Raw genomic sequence first — 16,866 nt, 5'->3', positions numbered from 1 at the left:
CTGTAAGGCAGACTGTGGACTGATTCCACTTAACTTGAAGGATCGATCTTTCAATCCTCTGAGTGGGAAGAAGTCAGAGCAAGAGCGGATCGATGAATGGAAGTCGAAGGCAATACACGGTAAACACGTGAATTGTCTTTGGCAGCCATTTGTCGATTTGCATCTGTCGAACAGATGGCTGTGTGCTGAGTAGCTCTTTGCTGAGACGGAGGGGTTCATGTGTGTCATTCAGGATGGCGTGGTCGCCACCCGAATTTATGAAAAGCTCATCATGAAAGAACGCGTGGAGAACGACCAGTGCAGAATGTGTGGTTCGGCGTTAGAGACGTTGGACCATCTTATTTCTGGCTGTACTGTTATGGCACCGGTGCAATACATCACCAGGCATAATGCTGTATGTAAGATTATCCATCAAAACCTTGCATATAAGCATGGGCTGATCACGGGAACATGTCCGGTTTACCGATATGAGTCGCAAGCAGTACTTGATAGTTCTGCTTGCAGCATGTATTGGGACCGGCAAGTTCTCACTGATCGCCATACCGCACACAACAAGCCTGACGTATTGTTAGTTGACAAGACGGGTCGCTCCGCGTATATTATTGATGTTGCTATCCCCCATAATAGCAATATTGAACGGAAATACGTGGAGAAGAAGGTGAACTATGAGCCATTGGCTCGGGAAATCAAAGAAATTTGGCGTCTCGAGCGGGTGGTTGTAGTTCCCATAATATTGTCAGCTACAGGTATTGTACCTAAATCCCTCACGGCTTCCCTTGATGTCCTGGGACTTTCGCACAATCTAGTTCAAACCATGCAGAAGTACACTATTCTGTTCGATGTTGCGGGGAGTACTCGACGGATTCTGTCACTGACCTACCACCGGCCAACACCACCAGTGCCCCTTTAGTTTTTAAGTAGGTAGGATCGTCCGAGCCTAGATGCTTGGCACTTAGTGCTAGTACTCGGAACCATACTTGGAAATATAATTATATTTTAGTTGGTAAATTTATAATAACCCTGAAAACATATGTAATTCCTCGAAGTCTAGATTCAGTAAAAATAGGACAATGCAGGTCATCCGCAAGTCTTTTAATAAGAGTCATGATCACAGTATTTTTTCCCTATGAGTATCTTTTCTTTTATTCCTTCAATCAACAAGTGAAAAGATTGCAATTTTTGGCAATCAAACTAAAAATAATTAAGTAGTTAACGAGATCGCGGTTGTTAGATGTTAATAATATTATTAAATAATTACCTAAAATCTTGTGTGTACTCACCTGCCAAACGATCTTTGACGGCTTGATGTGCTAAAGCGGCGTGATGCAACGGTGGTAAAGCCCAGGCCAATGGTGCACGTTGCGGAGGCACCCTTAGGACATGTCCGGGCGTATAAAGCGGATATGTATAGAGGGCAGCTGTATGTGAATACGCACTTGTCCCTAGACTTGTAGCTAACCGAACCTCGTTGTCTAATGAATCCTTTTCTGGACTTTTATTATTATTCTCGAATGGTTTAGATAGCAGCCGTGATATGCTAAAGGGCAAATTTTCGCTTGATGACCTCGTTTGATCCGATTGAATTGATTCACTGTGAATTTTTATGATAATAAAATATTAACAAAAAAAAGGTGTAATAAACATGGGATAAATTTATAATAAAGTTATTTTAAAATTTTCTCGGAAAATTACTCGGTTTATAAGGTTATCTGTGGATCGTATCTGTGGAGAGTTGGTATCTTTTCTGTGTACACAACTTTCGCAGCTAATCTGGGTGCTTTTGTTTTGCACATCATTCATTGAAGAAGTAATAACTGTGACATGTAGGAAAAAAGAGGGGCTATTGAGGTGCTTCATATATGGTAACAGCGTAGATAGAAATGAACGGTAAGTACAATAAAAAGAACACAGCAATTAGTTTTCAGTGGGTTTATTCGCAATTGCGCATGTAATGACAATTTTTCATTCTCTAATTGATTGCAAAATGATGTTTCACAAACTTTGTAATAAGAATTTCCTATTTTCTACTATATTCAGTATACGAGCCCCTACTGCCACCCTTATGAAGTGCGAACTCAAATGTATATTTTCTGCGAAAAGATTTAAGTAAAATTTTTCAAAATCCAAACCACTCTCTCGAAGAGATGGTTATCTGTGAGATACTTTTGAAAAAATTATTAATTGGTCCTGCTCCCAATGTCAGACATAGTTATCCCAAAAATATAAGCTCGCCGATACAGGTATTGTACTATCTTTCCTAATCTATCGTAACGACTTACTTATTCAATCTGTAGAAATTACGAATGCACAGATTCAGATCATACGAGTTGTGTTGGGCTGAAATTAAGTTGCGTCGCCTAAATATCATTTAGTTAAATTAAAGTGTGGACATGAATACAGACTGTTAATTCAAGTGTGGTATAGATTTGCTGAACGGCTGAATGAATGACCGGCCAACCTTATCTGGTTAATTTATGGCTGGGACGCGATTTGAGTGCTCGAAATGGACGATAAACAGACATATTATTCACGCTGTGGATGCTGTGCCATTCCTTAAGTGCATTTTGGCGTTAAAGAACAACCAGTTTCCATAATATTTCTTGTTGTTACTTGGAATTATTAACCCTTAGATAACTGTGTCGTTTCAGGGAAAGAGGGATCCCAATCTTAAATGTGTCTCCACACAGACGCTTAACTTCAACCATATAAGAAATGTGTGTTCCGTTCTTATGAATAATACTTTTTGAATTGTAGTTTTGGAACAGTACATAAAAACGAAGAGGTACTCATTATGCAATGGGGGTACAGACAGTACAGGTCCACTGTTACAGGGCCAATGTGTCCCTTTATATGCAATCGTGTGATGCCAATTTGTTTCAAATTGTCAAATCTTTGCTATAACGCCAGACAAAAGGGTTAACATCATTTGATCATCACATAAATTTTAGAAATAAATCGAACGTAATACTGGGTTAAGTCATTCCTCTACTAATCATGGTCTCTGAGGTTCAAATCTAGCTTGGAGCTAGGGTGAGAAGCGAAAGACGATTGAACCTCATTACCGTAATCGTTGTTCATGTTTTGCAAGGAATAAAGAGATGAGATTGCCCACGTTTAAGCGGGGACATATTAAAAGGTGTTTATTGACGACAATTAAACCGGTTCGTCTGGACGCTGCACAAAAAGGCTCGTGTCATATTCCTAGATAACATTATAAAAAGTTATCAGCTATGCGACCAAGAGATTGAAAGGGAGGCATTCGAGTTATTTGAATTTAAAAAGTCATTCACTTAACACTTATGTTTTAACATATTGAAGCCATCGCTGGGCGACGTTATTAAAATTGCAAATTTGAAGCTGTTAAGTTTTATTTCGCGAGTGGGCGGAAAATAAATTTAAAAGGAATGTAAAGTTATTTTCTGTCAATATAATTTGCACGAAGGTACCTTGATGTGAAGTACACATTCGTAAGCTCGTGGAGATATGTAGCAGAACTTCTTAATTCGACATATACTGTACACATATAATATAACATGTATGCCCATATGAGCAGGGCACGTGCTTCAATTTCATCCTCAACAGTTTGTTTTTGCGTGCTAACAGCAATTTGTAACAGATTTTAAGAATATTTCATCATGCGAATTTACTGTAATTATTCCCAAATTTTTGCAAAAGATAATGGATTTAATTGATTAAAAAATACAGGACACGAAAAATGATGTTTCATGTGTTTTTGAAAATATTTATTATATTATGAATTTCAAAATTACTAAGGACAAATGCCAATTATGATCATCATCAACGGGGCAACAACCAGTATCTGGTCTAGCCCTGCCTTAATAAGGAACTCCAGACACCCTGATTTTGCGCCAAGGTCTACTAATTCGATATCCCTAAAAGCTGTCTGGCGTCCTGACCTAAGCCACCACTCCATCACAGGAAGGGTCCGCCTCGTCTTCTTTTTCTACCATAGATATTGCCCTTATAGACTTTCCGGGCTGGATCATCCTCATCCCTCCGGATTAGGTGACCCGCCCACCGCACCCTGCTGAGCCGGATTTTACCCACAAGCAGACGGTCATGGTATCGCTCATAGATTTCGTCGTTATGTAGGCTACAGAATCGTCCATCCTCATTTAGGGGGCCAAAATATCGTCAGCGAAGGCCAGTAGTTGGATGGACTTGAAGAGGATGGTGCATCTCGCATTTACATCGGCATCGCGAATCACTTTCTACAGGGCCAAGTTAAAGAGGACGCATGATAGCGCATCCCTTTGTCGTAGACCGTTGTTGATGTCGAATGGTTTCGAGAGTAATCCTGCTGCTTTTATCTGACCTCGCACATTGATCAGGGTCAACCTAGTCAGTCTTATCAATTTCGTTGCAATACCGAATTCTCTCATGGCCGTGTAGAGTTTTACTCTGGCTATGCTGTCATAAGCGGCTTTAAAGTCGATGAAGGGTTGGTGCAACTAATGTTCATATTCCAACAGTTTTTCTATCGCTTGCGCAGAGAGAAAATCTGATCTGTTGCTGATTTGCCAGGAGTGGAACCTCTTTGGTATGGGCCAATGATTTTCTGGGCGTATGGGACCTATCAAGATAGCGGAGGGTATCTTATAGATGGTACTCAGCAACGTGATATCTCTGTAATTGCTGCACTGCGTTATACGTCCCTTTTTATATATGGGACAAATAATGCCTCGTTGCCAGTTGTCAGGCATTGATTTGCTGTCCCACACCTTGAGCATTAGTTGATGGACCACTTGGTGTAATTGGTCGCCTCCATATTTAACCAATTCGGCTTTAATTCCATCAGCCCCTGGTGATTTATTTTTTCTAAGCCGGTGGAGCCGGTGCCACCATTTGTCCGTCGTCTTCAGTTGCCGGGACCTCCAACTCGTCGATATTTTGGTTCTTGAGTATTTCATCAAATACTCAACCCATCGTTTCAAAATGCCCATTCTGTTGAAAATTCGATTTCCCTCTCGCCATAATGAGCATCGAGGTATGTAAGGTTTCATCCTGCTGACTTGCCGATAAAACTTGCGCGCCTGGTGCGCTTGCTCTCTGTACTTTTCGAGTTCGCAGACTTATTGGTTCTCCTAGGCTACCTTTTCCCGTCTGTGAAGTTGCTTCTTTGAAAATACATCATTACTCGGTATGCAGAATTCTTCCGTTCCATTGCTAGCTAACATTCATCGTCAACCCAGCCGGTTCGACTTATTTTGCGGCTGGGGTGAAGTATATTTTTAACGTATCAATGATAACGCTCTTCAGGTGGTTGTGAAGAACATTTGTTGAAGTTTCATCTGCAGGCCATCTGTTAGCTGCGGTTATTGCGACATCCATTCCCCCCTTGTAGGTGTTACGGAAGGCTGTGTTGTGAATGGCTTCTGTATTCACTCTCACCTTATTGTCAGAGGGAATTGTAGGTGGTGTTGTAATTTGAGCTCGAATCACTATGCCAACAAGATTGTGATCCGATTCTATATTGCCCCCCCCCCTCTCTATATGTTTTGACAGTTATCAAGGCTGAGAGGTGGCGGCGTTCAGTAAGCATGTGGTCAATTTGGTCGAAAGTGGTCCCGTTTGGAGAGGCTCACGTATGTTTTTAGACCGGTAACTGCCTCATTTCCAAAATGGACTGACTTTGAGCAAGGAAATAGGTTAGACACTATGCACTGCCACTACGCTCCCCACTATATGAACAAGGTGCGCCCCCTAAGTTTTAAACCTATGCTTCCAAAACAATTTTTAAAAATGCAAAAAATTTGAGAGTGTAATTTTTATCCAAAACAATTTTTGTTAACACCAATATACTCGTTGGCGCGATATTGTAGCTTATCCATCGCTTTCTTAAACTAGGAAACTGGAAATGCTTTCAATTTGGTCGATAGAGATTTTCAGATGTCCTCCCTTCATCTCCAATTTCCATCTTGGAAAGCGAAAGTAGTCTGGGGGACTCAAATCCGGAGAGTAGAGGAAATGGCTCAACTGAGTTACACCCTTTTTATCCAGAAACTACTGAACAACAGTGGCGCATGCGGCCAGGCATTATCTGCCCTCACACGTGCGATACGTGTGCACAAACGGTCCAAAACATGTTTGTAAAACTCGGTATTGACAGTCTGATCCTTCGGAACAAACTGAATGATCCCTTTGCTATCGAAAAAAAGAATGAGCACTGTCTTCACTTTCGAATTTGGAAACCAAAATTTCTTTGAAGTCGGTTTGTTTGGACCACACCATTCTGCGATCTGCGCTCTGCGAAGCCCTGTTGTTATCGAATCAAAAAAATGTGGATCATTTGCGAATATTTCCAGCAGATCTCGTGAGTGAGCCGCTGCTCCTTTTGTTCGGCAGTTAACGCATCCGGCACAAAATGCGCGCATACTTTTCTGTTCTGTGCCAACGAAATGTTCTTGCACGAGGCACAGCTGGTCCATCAGACACTTGTCTTACCAGTTCATAAAAATTGCAAAATTTAATCGCGGCACGCTGCTCGAAATTTTTAACCACTTTTTCAACAAAACAATAGAACAGCATATGTTACAGAAACGGTCAGTTAGGAAACCGAAAGCGAAACACTCTAGGTATGAAAGGTTTTGTATATTGTTAATATAACCATATTTAAATGGACATTTGTACCAACATCGTAATATTTATGCATTTAGTGTGTCAGACCATTCACTTTAGTATGATGCTCTCATTTAAAGTTTTGGAGCGCAATAAATTTGCACAAAGGCGACAATTTTGATCTATTATAACTCTGTTAGTAATAGTGCGATTTCTACCAAACTTGGTAGTATCGTGCTCTATTGTATCATTTATTACCGCAGAACTTAATGATTCTAGGATAAACTCAAGGAGGCAATATACTATTATTAACTTTATTTAAGAAGGTATAGATGTGGAGAGTATTTTGAGGTCCAGATACCATGTGTATATATTACCAAAATTGTTTTCAAATATTTGGGTTGAGTAGTTTCTAAGAACGAGTCCTTGAAGTAACTAGTCTTTTCTTGACAACAGAATCCTTCTATTTGCAGCCAATGTCAAAATTAATATCATTTTTGGAAAGTAATAATCGAGAGCTTCTATTTGATATCCCATCGGCTATACTCGGTGAAAAGAAAAATTAGACCCCTCCCCCGTTTGCGTGTATGAGGACCCCCTTCTCCTTTAAACTCAACGTAGAACTATTGTACTTACTGCATGCAATGGGGAGTCCTACCTTTCAACCATAAGTAGGAGTAACCGTTTTTAAGATAATTGGTATGGCAGATAGACAGACAGACTTTCAGACCGATAATTCGGCTTCCGTAAGGCCAGATCAACCATCGACGTAATCAAACTAGTCACTGGCTTAGTTGAAAATGCGATGCACGAAAAGGATGGCACTGACAATTATTGCGCAGTGATTAACCTTGACTTGCAAAATGCGGCTAGTTAGAATCGTATAAGGAGGTATCCACAGGACTCTGTTCTGCGTCCGCTATTGTGGAACATCATGTATATTGATTTGTTCGAGATATCCCAGTTGCTAGCGAGGGCCGATGACAGCGTGGTGATTGTTGTGGCAAAACATCTCGCGAACGTGGAATTGTATTCATCCGAAGCAATCACTGCTATAGAGAAGTGGGTAAAAAATGCAGGTTTTGTACTCGCGGAGATTAAATCAGAGGCAGGGCTTATCACGAAGCTGCGTAAGGAAACCATTGCCCGTATCACAATGGTCGAGCATTTTATCAATTCAATATCAGCAGTTCAGTAAAGTATGATAGATGCGAGGCTGAATTCCTATACTTACAACATGTTTGCACTAAGGGGTTCCATGTCAGCATGGCGGTGGCAAGGATGATTCCAAATATTGGGGTCCATGACGGACCCGTAGACTGTTTATAGCTTTATACTGTTCTACACAATGCTAGTATGCGAAACTGCAAAAGATGAGCACGGCTTATAGAAGAACCGCCTTAAAGACATACTGTGGTTTTAGAATCATCGACAAAGCGGCTTACGCCGTAACCGGAACGATATCGATCGACATTTTGGCCAACGAAATGACGCGCATCTATGATGGGTCCGATTCTTCCTCTGATCAGCATGTAAAAAACGCGAAAGGGAGGTATCATTAAGCAGGTGGCAACAACGGTTGGAACGGGTGGAAAATGGTTGATGGATCCACAGATTCATTCCCAGTATCAAGATGTGAATGCAGAGAGAACATGGTATGATAAACTATGATCTCCTTCAATCAGCATGTAAACGTCGTAAAAAATGCTGTAAGGGAGGAACCGTTAAGCAGTTGGCAACAACGGGGGGGGGGGGGGGACCTGGTAAAAATGGTCAATAAACCCACAATTTTATCCCCAGCGTTAGCTATGTCAGCTACCAGATTAATTGTATCGGTCATAGACCTCACTTTTGGAAATCTGAACTGATTCTTAAGCCCGCCATCCGCGTACGTCGGTTACACCGAAAGAGCTCTCAAAACATCCGCCCACCAGTTGAACTGAATGCACCATCCATGTACGGGCAAGTCGCAATACCATTACTTCAACTCTGGATGTAAAATGAAAATGCCTATAAAATTCTTGTAAAATACAAACAAGAAATCCTCGCTCAAAGCCTAAACTAACATGTCTGGCCGTTTGACCGAATAATTTTTTATTCGATCACCGGCTGTCAGAACAGTCGAAACTGAGGGGCAATCCCATCCACGTGACGGCCGCTGGTCAAATGCGGAATATTCAGGCGTAGCTGGCAGGCCGAACTGGACGTTGATGAGTGGCTTTAGAGAGACAACAACATTTTTCGACTGTTGAAGCAAATCTATTATAGTTTATCCTTTAGAACAATTTAGTAGTATTATTTAGAAACCATCTAGGCCTTTAGAATGAAGGTTTGTTTCGCTTGGGGATGAGGATTAACACAGTATGAGGGGATACTATCTAAACCAGGCTTGTTATTTTCGGCTACTTTCCTCTACCTTCCTTACTTCTAGAATCTCTTCCTCACTTACCGTTGGAACTTCGGCAGGGTCTATCTGAACAATGAGAAGATTAGTATCAGATACATTTTGCAGGAAAAGGTTCAACACAATTTTGTGGAGCAGGTTGGGGCAAGTAATCGCTAGAGAGGATTTGCCTTTTATTTTCAAAATTACTGTTGTATATGCGCCTTCCCAGGTTTCGAAACAACTCCCTTACGCAATCGCTTAAATTGTTTGCTTTTATTTTTTATGATAATCACATACATCTTTCCCCCGTCTCTTTGTATAACTCAAGTAGCGGCTTGCATCAAGATCTGTTTCTGTTTCTGACTACATCTTTTTTTTATCATTAGCGTTTTCTTTCAGTGTTGTATTTGCAGCAGAACCTTTTGTTAAAATTGTTGATTGTCAATCTTGCAGTTGCCTCAGTTGACGGTTGTGGGATCCTAAGTCCGATTCCACTTGGTGTTGGACCGGACCAAATGGGGAGTAAATTACTCCCTCTTTTTTTGGTCCACGACCCCTCGTTTGGGCTTAGCACACAAGCTTCAAAATCGTCTGACGGTTTGCTCTGCCCTCTACGAAATCAAAGAAAGGGTCCCTGAACCAAAAAAAGTAGGAGGAAGTTGCTTCCCATTTGGTTCGGTCCAATGTCGGGTGGATGTGGACTTAGGATCCCTCAATCCTCAAACAAAATACCCAAGGTTGCGCTAAGACATTTGAAAAATATCATCAATGCACCCCTCCCACATTGCATCTTATCAAGCCGTCATCAACTTCTCTTGAGGTGTTTTAAAAAATTGCTTCTTTGAACCATCCTAGCCCAAGGTAGAAACAAACCGGTTTGGGTTTCAGGTAAAATGCGGTATGCAGAATAAATACAACGTGGTTGAACTTCGTTACCGTGCGTCGTGACAACATTGTATTGATGAGGGAAGCAGTAGCTGGTGCAAATAGCAATAACTTCGCTACTATGTACCGCATTACGAAGGAGTTTGCAGGTGGTCATGGTGGTGATGGGTCCGTGAGGGACCTTAATGGTGGGCTTGTCATCCTCGATGACGAGCTGAATAGGTGGAATACTACACCGCCGAATAATATCCGGCAAAGTTCCACCTTTCGATACGGCAAGTCACTGTTATGTACGGATACGAAATACTCCCCTAAACACATATAAGTGAAATTATCATTGCCATCAACGCACTCAAAAGGAGTAAAGTTCCAGGCCGTGATGGCCTCCCTGTGGAACTTTTCCGCGAAGCTCCTGCAGAGTTTTTACTTTCACTCCTCCGTAAATATTGGGAATCTGAGATTTTTTTTCAATGTGTGAAAGAAAGGGATGCTCGTTAAGATTCTGACGAATGGCAGACGTTAGGTGTGCGACAACCAGAGGGGAATATTACCTAAAATTATCCTAAAAAAACATTAAGAAACCTCTCGAAAAGTCCACGGATAGAGGGCGGGTGGGTTTTCGCTCTGGATCCTCCTACACCAACCACGTTAACATCCTCTGGATTAGTGAGGAACAGTATGCGGAGCTTAGATCATCGCTCCTCCTGCTTTTCATTCATTTGGAGTAGGCTTTCAACAGCGTAAACATGGAAGAAGAAGTGTATTTGGAATGCTCTACAAAGGGAGAAAGGCATTACGGTGAAACTAATAACTACAGTGAAGCCCATGTTGACTTATCCTACGGTCCTCTTCAGACACGGATTGAATTTGTGACCACAATCAGAGCCCCGCTGAGACAAGCAACAACGGTACCAGTCTATATCAAGTGCATGGCTTAGCATTCATACTGGTGGATGCAAGAATTACCTAAATCTCTACCGAACTATGGAGTACGGCACCCGTGTTGATACGCAACACCACGTCGAGGCCCGAAGGTCTCTTCTCGCTTGAGCACAACCACAACCACCATGAAACTCCCACTAGGGGGGCCAACCGCAAATAACCGAGCTGTCCTCGCATACAACAGGAGTTCACCCGAAGTATGTGAGTCTAGGGGCTTTCCCGGTTCCCATGGTACCAGTATACCCCTGGTAAGGTTTCGTGACCAATTGCCACTTCAGATGAGTCCCCGTGCAGACTCGGGTCTGATCGCCCTGATTAGGTCTTTGGAGCATTCGCCTACTGAATCACGGCCGGCAAACCAAAGTGATTACAGCGTCTCCCGGTGTCACCACTATGGAGGTTCTCCTCGACCACTTGGTTTTGGTTTGGCCGATAGGGTTGCCGCCCCATCTTCCTCGCCGCCACCTATGAGCACCAACTAATAACTACAATCGGAACAACATATGATGGTGTAAAATGTAACTTGCTCCATTCAGGTACAATCTGGGAGAAATTCGAACTCGAAAACAGAGTCTGCCAAGTTTGCATCTTGTCACTGATACTTTTTCTTCTTCTTGTAGGGGACATTCCCCATGTAGGCTTGTCTGGAAGACGTGGAGAAGTTCAATTGACAATGTTATTTTTCTTCAAAAATCAACATCAAATTGAGGCTATTCCAAACGGATATTGCCATTTTTGACGAAATTTTTGTTCGTCTTCGTCACTATACACCTGTGTTCAAACAGACAATTATGTGCAAAAACCATATATTGAAGAAAGCATTTATTGTAGTGCTCTTATCAAATTTCGTCGTTTAGGAGAAAGTTAGATGTGACAGACAGACGTTTTGTTTCACATAACATTAAAAATTCGGCTTTCTACCTATAAGAATATAATAATAATAGTAATCGTTCGCGCTACAATCTATTTGGATCAGGGCCGGTATATTGCCGGATTACACTACCCTGCAGGACTGTTGTCCACTAGCTCAAAAATGATTGTCACGCCGTTAAGAATGAATTAATCTGTAGTAGTCGCTCTCAGCAAAAATTCATTCGAAAGTTTGCATTTAGAAGGATAATGGGGATTTGACGAGAGTAGTGGACAAAACGGGGAAAAAAGCTTCGGAGAACATGATGTACATATAAGGCAAAATTGGTTTACTTTCTCCTCTGTATTGTGTCAAACTGATAAAAGACAACAACATCGACCGGGTGATTGCGTCTTTCAAGGTCACTTATCCTCACGAGTTTGAAGTCCTCGGTAACCCTTTTTCTGACCTGAAGGTGTATTCATCAACCCAGTTTACGGGTAAATTTCAGGTCAACCCGCCTGGCTCGCAAAGCAATGTAACTGGATCCATGTTTGCTCTCCGTCTGTTTTATCAGAATGTTATTCGCGTTGGCTCAGCAAGACCATGCCATATATATCTCCGAAAGCTGTTTGGATGATGCCATATTAAACTCCTATATGAAGAATTGTTTGACAGTTTGTCTGAACTCCTTACTGTCAGATACCCTTCCCTCCCTTTCTTCCTTTGCGGAGATTTTAAGTTTCCCATGCTCCACTGGCCTAATCATCCTAGCCTTCCAATTCCTTCCAACAACCTCTCCCATTCTTCTCTTCTACTTTCTTCCTTTATAAACACTTGCTCTGCCCTGAATTTCAATACCACCAAAAACTTCTTGGGCCGCACTCTCGGTCCATTCCTTTCCAACCTCTCCGCACGCCACCTCTCTTTATTTCCTTGCACATCCTCGTATGTCAAACCTTATGCCCACCACCCCTTGCGTGAATTTGAAGCGGAGCTTCCTCGTTCAAACTCCAAAATCGAGAGTAAATTCAACTTCCGCAAAGCCAACTTTGACGGTCTTAACTCAGCTTGAGCGTCTTTCAACTGGGTACATATATTAAGCAACTCAACTTGTGATCAAGCTCTAAGCGCCTTTTACAATAACCTGTCCGATCTCTTCTCCTGTTATGTCCCTTTTTTCCCTGCTTGTCTGCGTTCGAAACATGCACTGCGAAAGAAGTTTCCGGCTTATAAGAATGACGCCGACCTAGCTCACTTTAAGGCTATGCGCTCTACTGTTAAGTTAATGATGAAAAAAACGCATAAAATGTACTTATAGAACGACGTTCAAGCCGCCCTTGCCAGTGGTAATTTGAAACCCTTTTGGTCCAAGACTCGATATTCTTGTAATCCCACTCAATTTTTTCCTTTTGTTTGTTTGTTTGTTGGCTCCACTGCCAACTCCCCACAATAATTCTGCCATCTTTCTGCACATACTTCTCTCCTGTGTATTCTCTCTCGACCACTCCACCCTCTAGGCCTCTTCTAACTGCTCTGAATCTCTGGCCATTCCTCTCGTTACGCCTTCCTTGGTTGAATTCCCCATTGCTAATTTTGACCCCAATGTCAGATCTGGTCCCGATGAGCTTCCTAACTTCTTCCTTCTTAACTGTAGACAACGCACCCCTCCCCCCTTCCCGCCTCTGTGTATAATCTACAACAAAAATCTAGAAGAATGCTACTTTCCCGATCTCTCGAAAGTGGCCCTTATCATCCCTATCCTCAAGAGCGGAGACCCTTCTCTTGCTGTGAACTACCGCCCCATCTCTCTTCCCTCCTCTTCCTCCAAAATCGTCGAAAGATACATCAACGACTTTCATTGTCCTGAGCAGCATGATTTCGTGAAACATAGATCTACGGCTTCAATCCTGCTGGTCTTTACCAATTGTTAAATGCTTTAATTCACGAGAGAAGGTACATGCTAATGCCATTGATTTGTCCAAAGCTTTTGAAACGATTGACCATAATATTCTCCTCTCTAAACTCCCTCAACTCAACTTCCCTCCCTCAATCATCTCCAGGCTTTTCTCCTATATCTCATACCGTTTGTGCAGAGTTTCTTTTAATGGTTACTCATCTCGTTCCTTCTCTCCTTCCTCTGGTGTTCCATAAGGCTCCCTACTTGGTCCCTTACTCTTCCAATTTTTATCAAGGACCTCGCCTCCATCCTCACCCGCCCATGTTTGCTTTACGCAGACGACCCTAAATTATTTGCGTCTGTTTGATCTCCGCTGGACTACGCTCTCTTACAGTCCAACCTTGGTAATCTAGCCCGTTGGTGTTCGGTCAACAAGCTGACAATGAATGTCAGCAAATGCCACTGGATGTGCTATTCGCTTAAACCCTGCCCAACATCCTTTTTCTATTCTCTTTGTGGACTACGGACCTCCTTCCAAGATCTGGGTGTAATACTCGACGACAAACGACTCCGTACCCTCAATCTCCCTTCCCTGCAGCAACGCCGTATCTTCCTTGATATGTACACTCTTTCAAACTCTGCAATTGCTTGATGGACTGCCCTGCCAACTCGGATTTTACCTCAGAACACACGTAGTGCGGAAATTTTTGAAGCAGCCTTCGCGAAGTTTGAGATTTACTTTCGCTCTCTGATCCCGACGCTATGTGCTGGTCCTACAACCCCCTACAGCTTGGTCTCCTTCTTTAGTTTTAAGCGTAAGGTAAGCCATTTACTTGTTCCTTCTCGTGAGGACAAGGAGAAGAGAAGAGAAGAGAAGAGAGAAGAGAACAAGAAATTTGTTTTCTGTACATTGTCTTAATTATTTAAATAAATTAATAAACATGTGCCAAAACTGGAAGGTACTAATGGAGACATTTAATTCGGTGAAAAAAATGGGAACTCTTAATCTAAACGTAGAACGATATTGATCATTGCATATGAGAGGATTCACAGTTCCCACCTTACGACCAAATTTCGTGTCAATAGGAGTAGTCGTTTCTGTCTATTTTAAAAGAATTACCCAAGAATTTGATTTTTGACAACACTTTGTATGAGCAGGTCCTCACTATGGGCTGGTTTTCAGTTATATCAAAGTGACCAACCCGTTGTGGATTTTCTCTCAGGACACATGCTTTTTGGTAACGACGTGTAAAGGGTCGAAGTACCATAGGATATGACATAACTTAACGAACTGGCTGGCAGAGAGGCGAGTAAAAATGAACCATTAGTTAAGCGAAACTTCTCTTAAGTCCTGGCGGCCCAGTACGGTGAACAGCTTTGGGCTGATGGTTGACAATAGTTAGCTCCAATGACCAACGTGAGACAAAATTTGGAATTACTCAGTGAGCTGAGAACGCAAACAGCGGCAATTCATGTTACCTGTTTTCAATACCAAGGTCCATGCCTCAATATCAGGGGCAGAAAGAGTGTCAACTGAGGATGCAGTCCGTTGTAGTAGCGGGTTTTTCATGGTTGAAAATAATCAACTTAGATATGTTTTGTACAACCCCTCGAGGCTCGAAAAAGGCTGGAGGAAGATTTATTAAGAAATTATGACAGTGGAGAAACTTCCCAACTTGTCGTATTCATTTTCATGTTAAATGACCTAAGCCTTCTGACCTGGAAGGACAACGAAATACTCGTTGGGTAAGTATTCATCTTCGAATAAATAGACTTCACACGAAATCTAAATAGTTGATCTGGGATTTAAACCCAAAATGTATAGTTCATGCAGTTGGTCGTTCTCTCCCAGAGAACAAGGACTAGATATTTCAGGGAGTTAGGTGGTAATCGTAAGCAACTCAGGTTAAAACGAGCCAGAGAGTCCTTTCCTTTTGTTAAGTTTTTAATTCTTTGTCTATCCTAAAACTAAATAAATAAGATCGATTTGTCCCCAGTAGTAATTTTCAGTTTTCAGTTTAATTCATAATGGAAAAAAATAGATAAATATTCACCCTAAAGCAGTTTCTGATTCGTCATAGCAGCTTCCACCGTCCAAATCAATATCGGACCGAGTGTCGCAGGATGCTCTGGAATCGGAATCAACATCAACATTGATTTCCTGCTCAATATCTTGATCGTCGTCTTCGTGCCCGGACATTTTGCACTAATCAAAAACCGGCGATAATCGAAGCAAATCTAGTAAGTCAGCGATAATTGGAGCAACGGCAAGGACCGGCACCAATTAACAGCGATTGAACTAATTTATCAGAATGGATGCAAATTGGACAAACAACACCGTCACTGTCAGGAACACTTTCGCAATCGAGTCACAGTCACTCACGGTACACAAATCAGGACACAAACGACGGACAACTGAGGTTAACTGGCGAGCGGCTATCACGACAACGACATGTTAATATTGGCATAACGTTCGATAAAAGGTTGCTCTAAACACCACCAGATGAGTGACAAACAGGCTCCATTTCAGGCTGCGTCCGAATATCGTCTATTTCGGTACTGGCAGAACTACACCTCCTCCGGACAGGGCAGCCAAAGTCTTAATTAAACCTTTATCTCAGATGTCACTCATTGAAAACCTTCGAACGGGTTTTCAAACAAAGTGAGTAGCGTAAGCACTTAATCAAGAGACAATCACCGCCACAGACGCCCGGCTCGTTACGGGAATGCCCTCTTACTTCAGGTTCTCGACTTCTCGGATTCGACGAAATGTGTAATGAAATCAGATGAAATCACCCAACCGTGCTCGTTCAAATGAATTGCAAGCGAGAACTGAGCAGGGATCCTTCCTAGCTGGAAGCCAAGCAATCAGCTCGACGGGCCAGACCCCGCCCTCGGCAGTCACTGCATTCAGTCTCCCAGGCGGACGCCAGTTGCGCTCATCACACAGCCTATTAAAATGCATATAAATCTTAGCCGAGACATTGGGGGAGGGGTCTCGATTTGCAGAAATGGAGGAATCAGCGGCTCCTCGTATGCACTTCAAGTTGACTCCATGCCGACGGGGCGGGTCTCGCGCCTGATTGGCTGCAGTGGATATAACATCGAGCTATGTATTGCTGTGGGGAAGTGGAAGTGGATGAGAAGCGGCACAGAATGGGTTGAGCGTGGAAAAAAACGGGAAAAGTAAGGAATGAATGAAAAGGCGGAGAGCGGGGAACGAGTATTTATCATGATTTGGCAACAGTTTAGTGAACAGGATTTGTTGAATGTTTAATTTGTTGGCTGCAGACGAGAGGTGTTTTGTTTCCTGTCTTGTTCTTC

General features: G+C 42.3%; 1 protein-coding gene across 1 annotated transcript in view; it reads right to left on the bottom strand.

Moving 5' to 3' along the window:
• LOC119658247 (T-cell leukemia homeobox protein 3) overlaps window positions 1-16,354 on the bottom strand; it is a 101,484-nt gene extending 85,130 nt beyond the window's left edge. Inside the window, exons 1-2 of the mRNA XM_038065522.1 lie at window positions 15,597-16,354; window positions 1,281-1,591 (exon numbers count right to left, since the gene is read on the bottom strand). Coding sequence (XP_037921450.1) covers window positions 1,281-1,591; window positions 15,597-15,742 — 457 coding nt within the window. The 5' untranslated portion in view covers window positions 15,743-16,354. The remainder of the gene's footprint in view (window positions 1-1,280; window positions 1,592-15,596) is intronic.
• Between the last annotated feature and the right edge of the window lie 512 nt (window positions 16,355-16,866).

This window comes from Hermetia illucens, chromosome 5 (assembly GCF_905115235.1).
Source record: "Hermetia illucens chromosome 5, iHerIll2.2.curated.20191125, whole genome shotgun sequence".
Taxonomy (NCBI): Eukaryota; Metazoa; Arthropoda; class Insecta; order Diptera; family Stratiomyidae; genus Hermetia; species Hermetia illucens.
The sequence above is the reverse complement of the archived record's forward strand: the minus strand, read 5'-3'. Positions and strand labels throughout refer to the sequence as shown.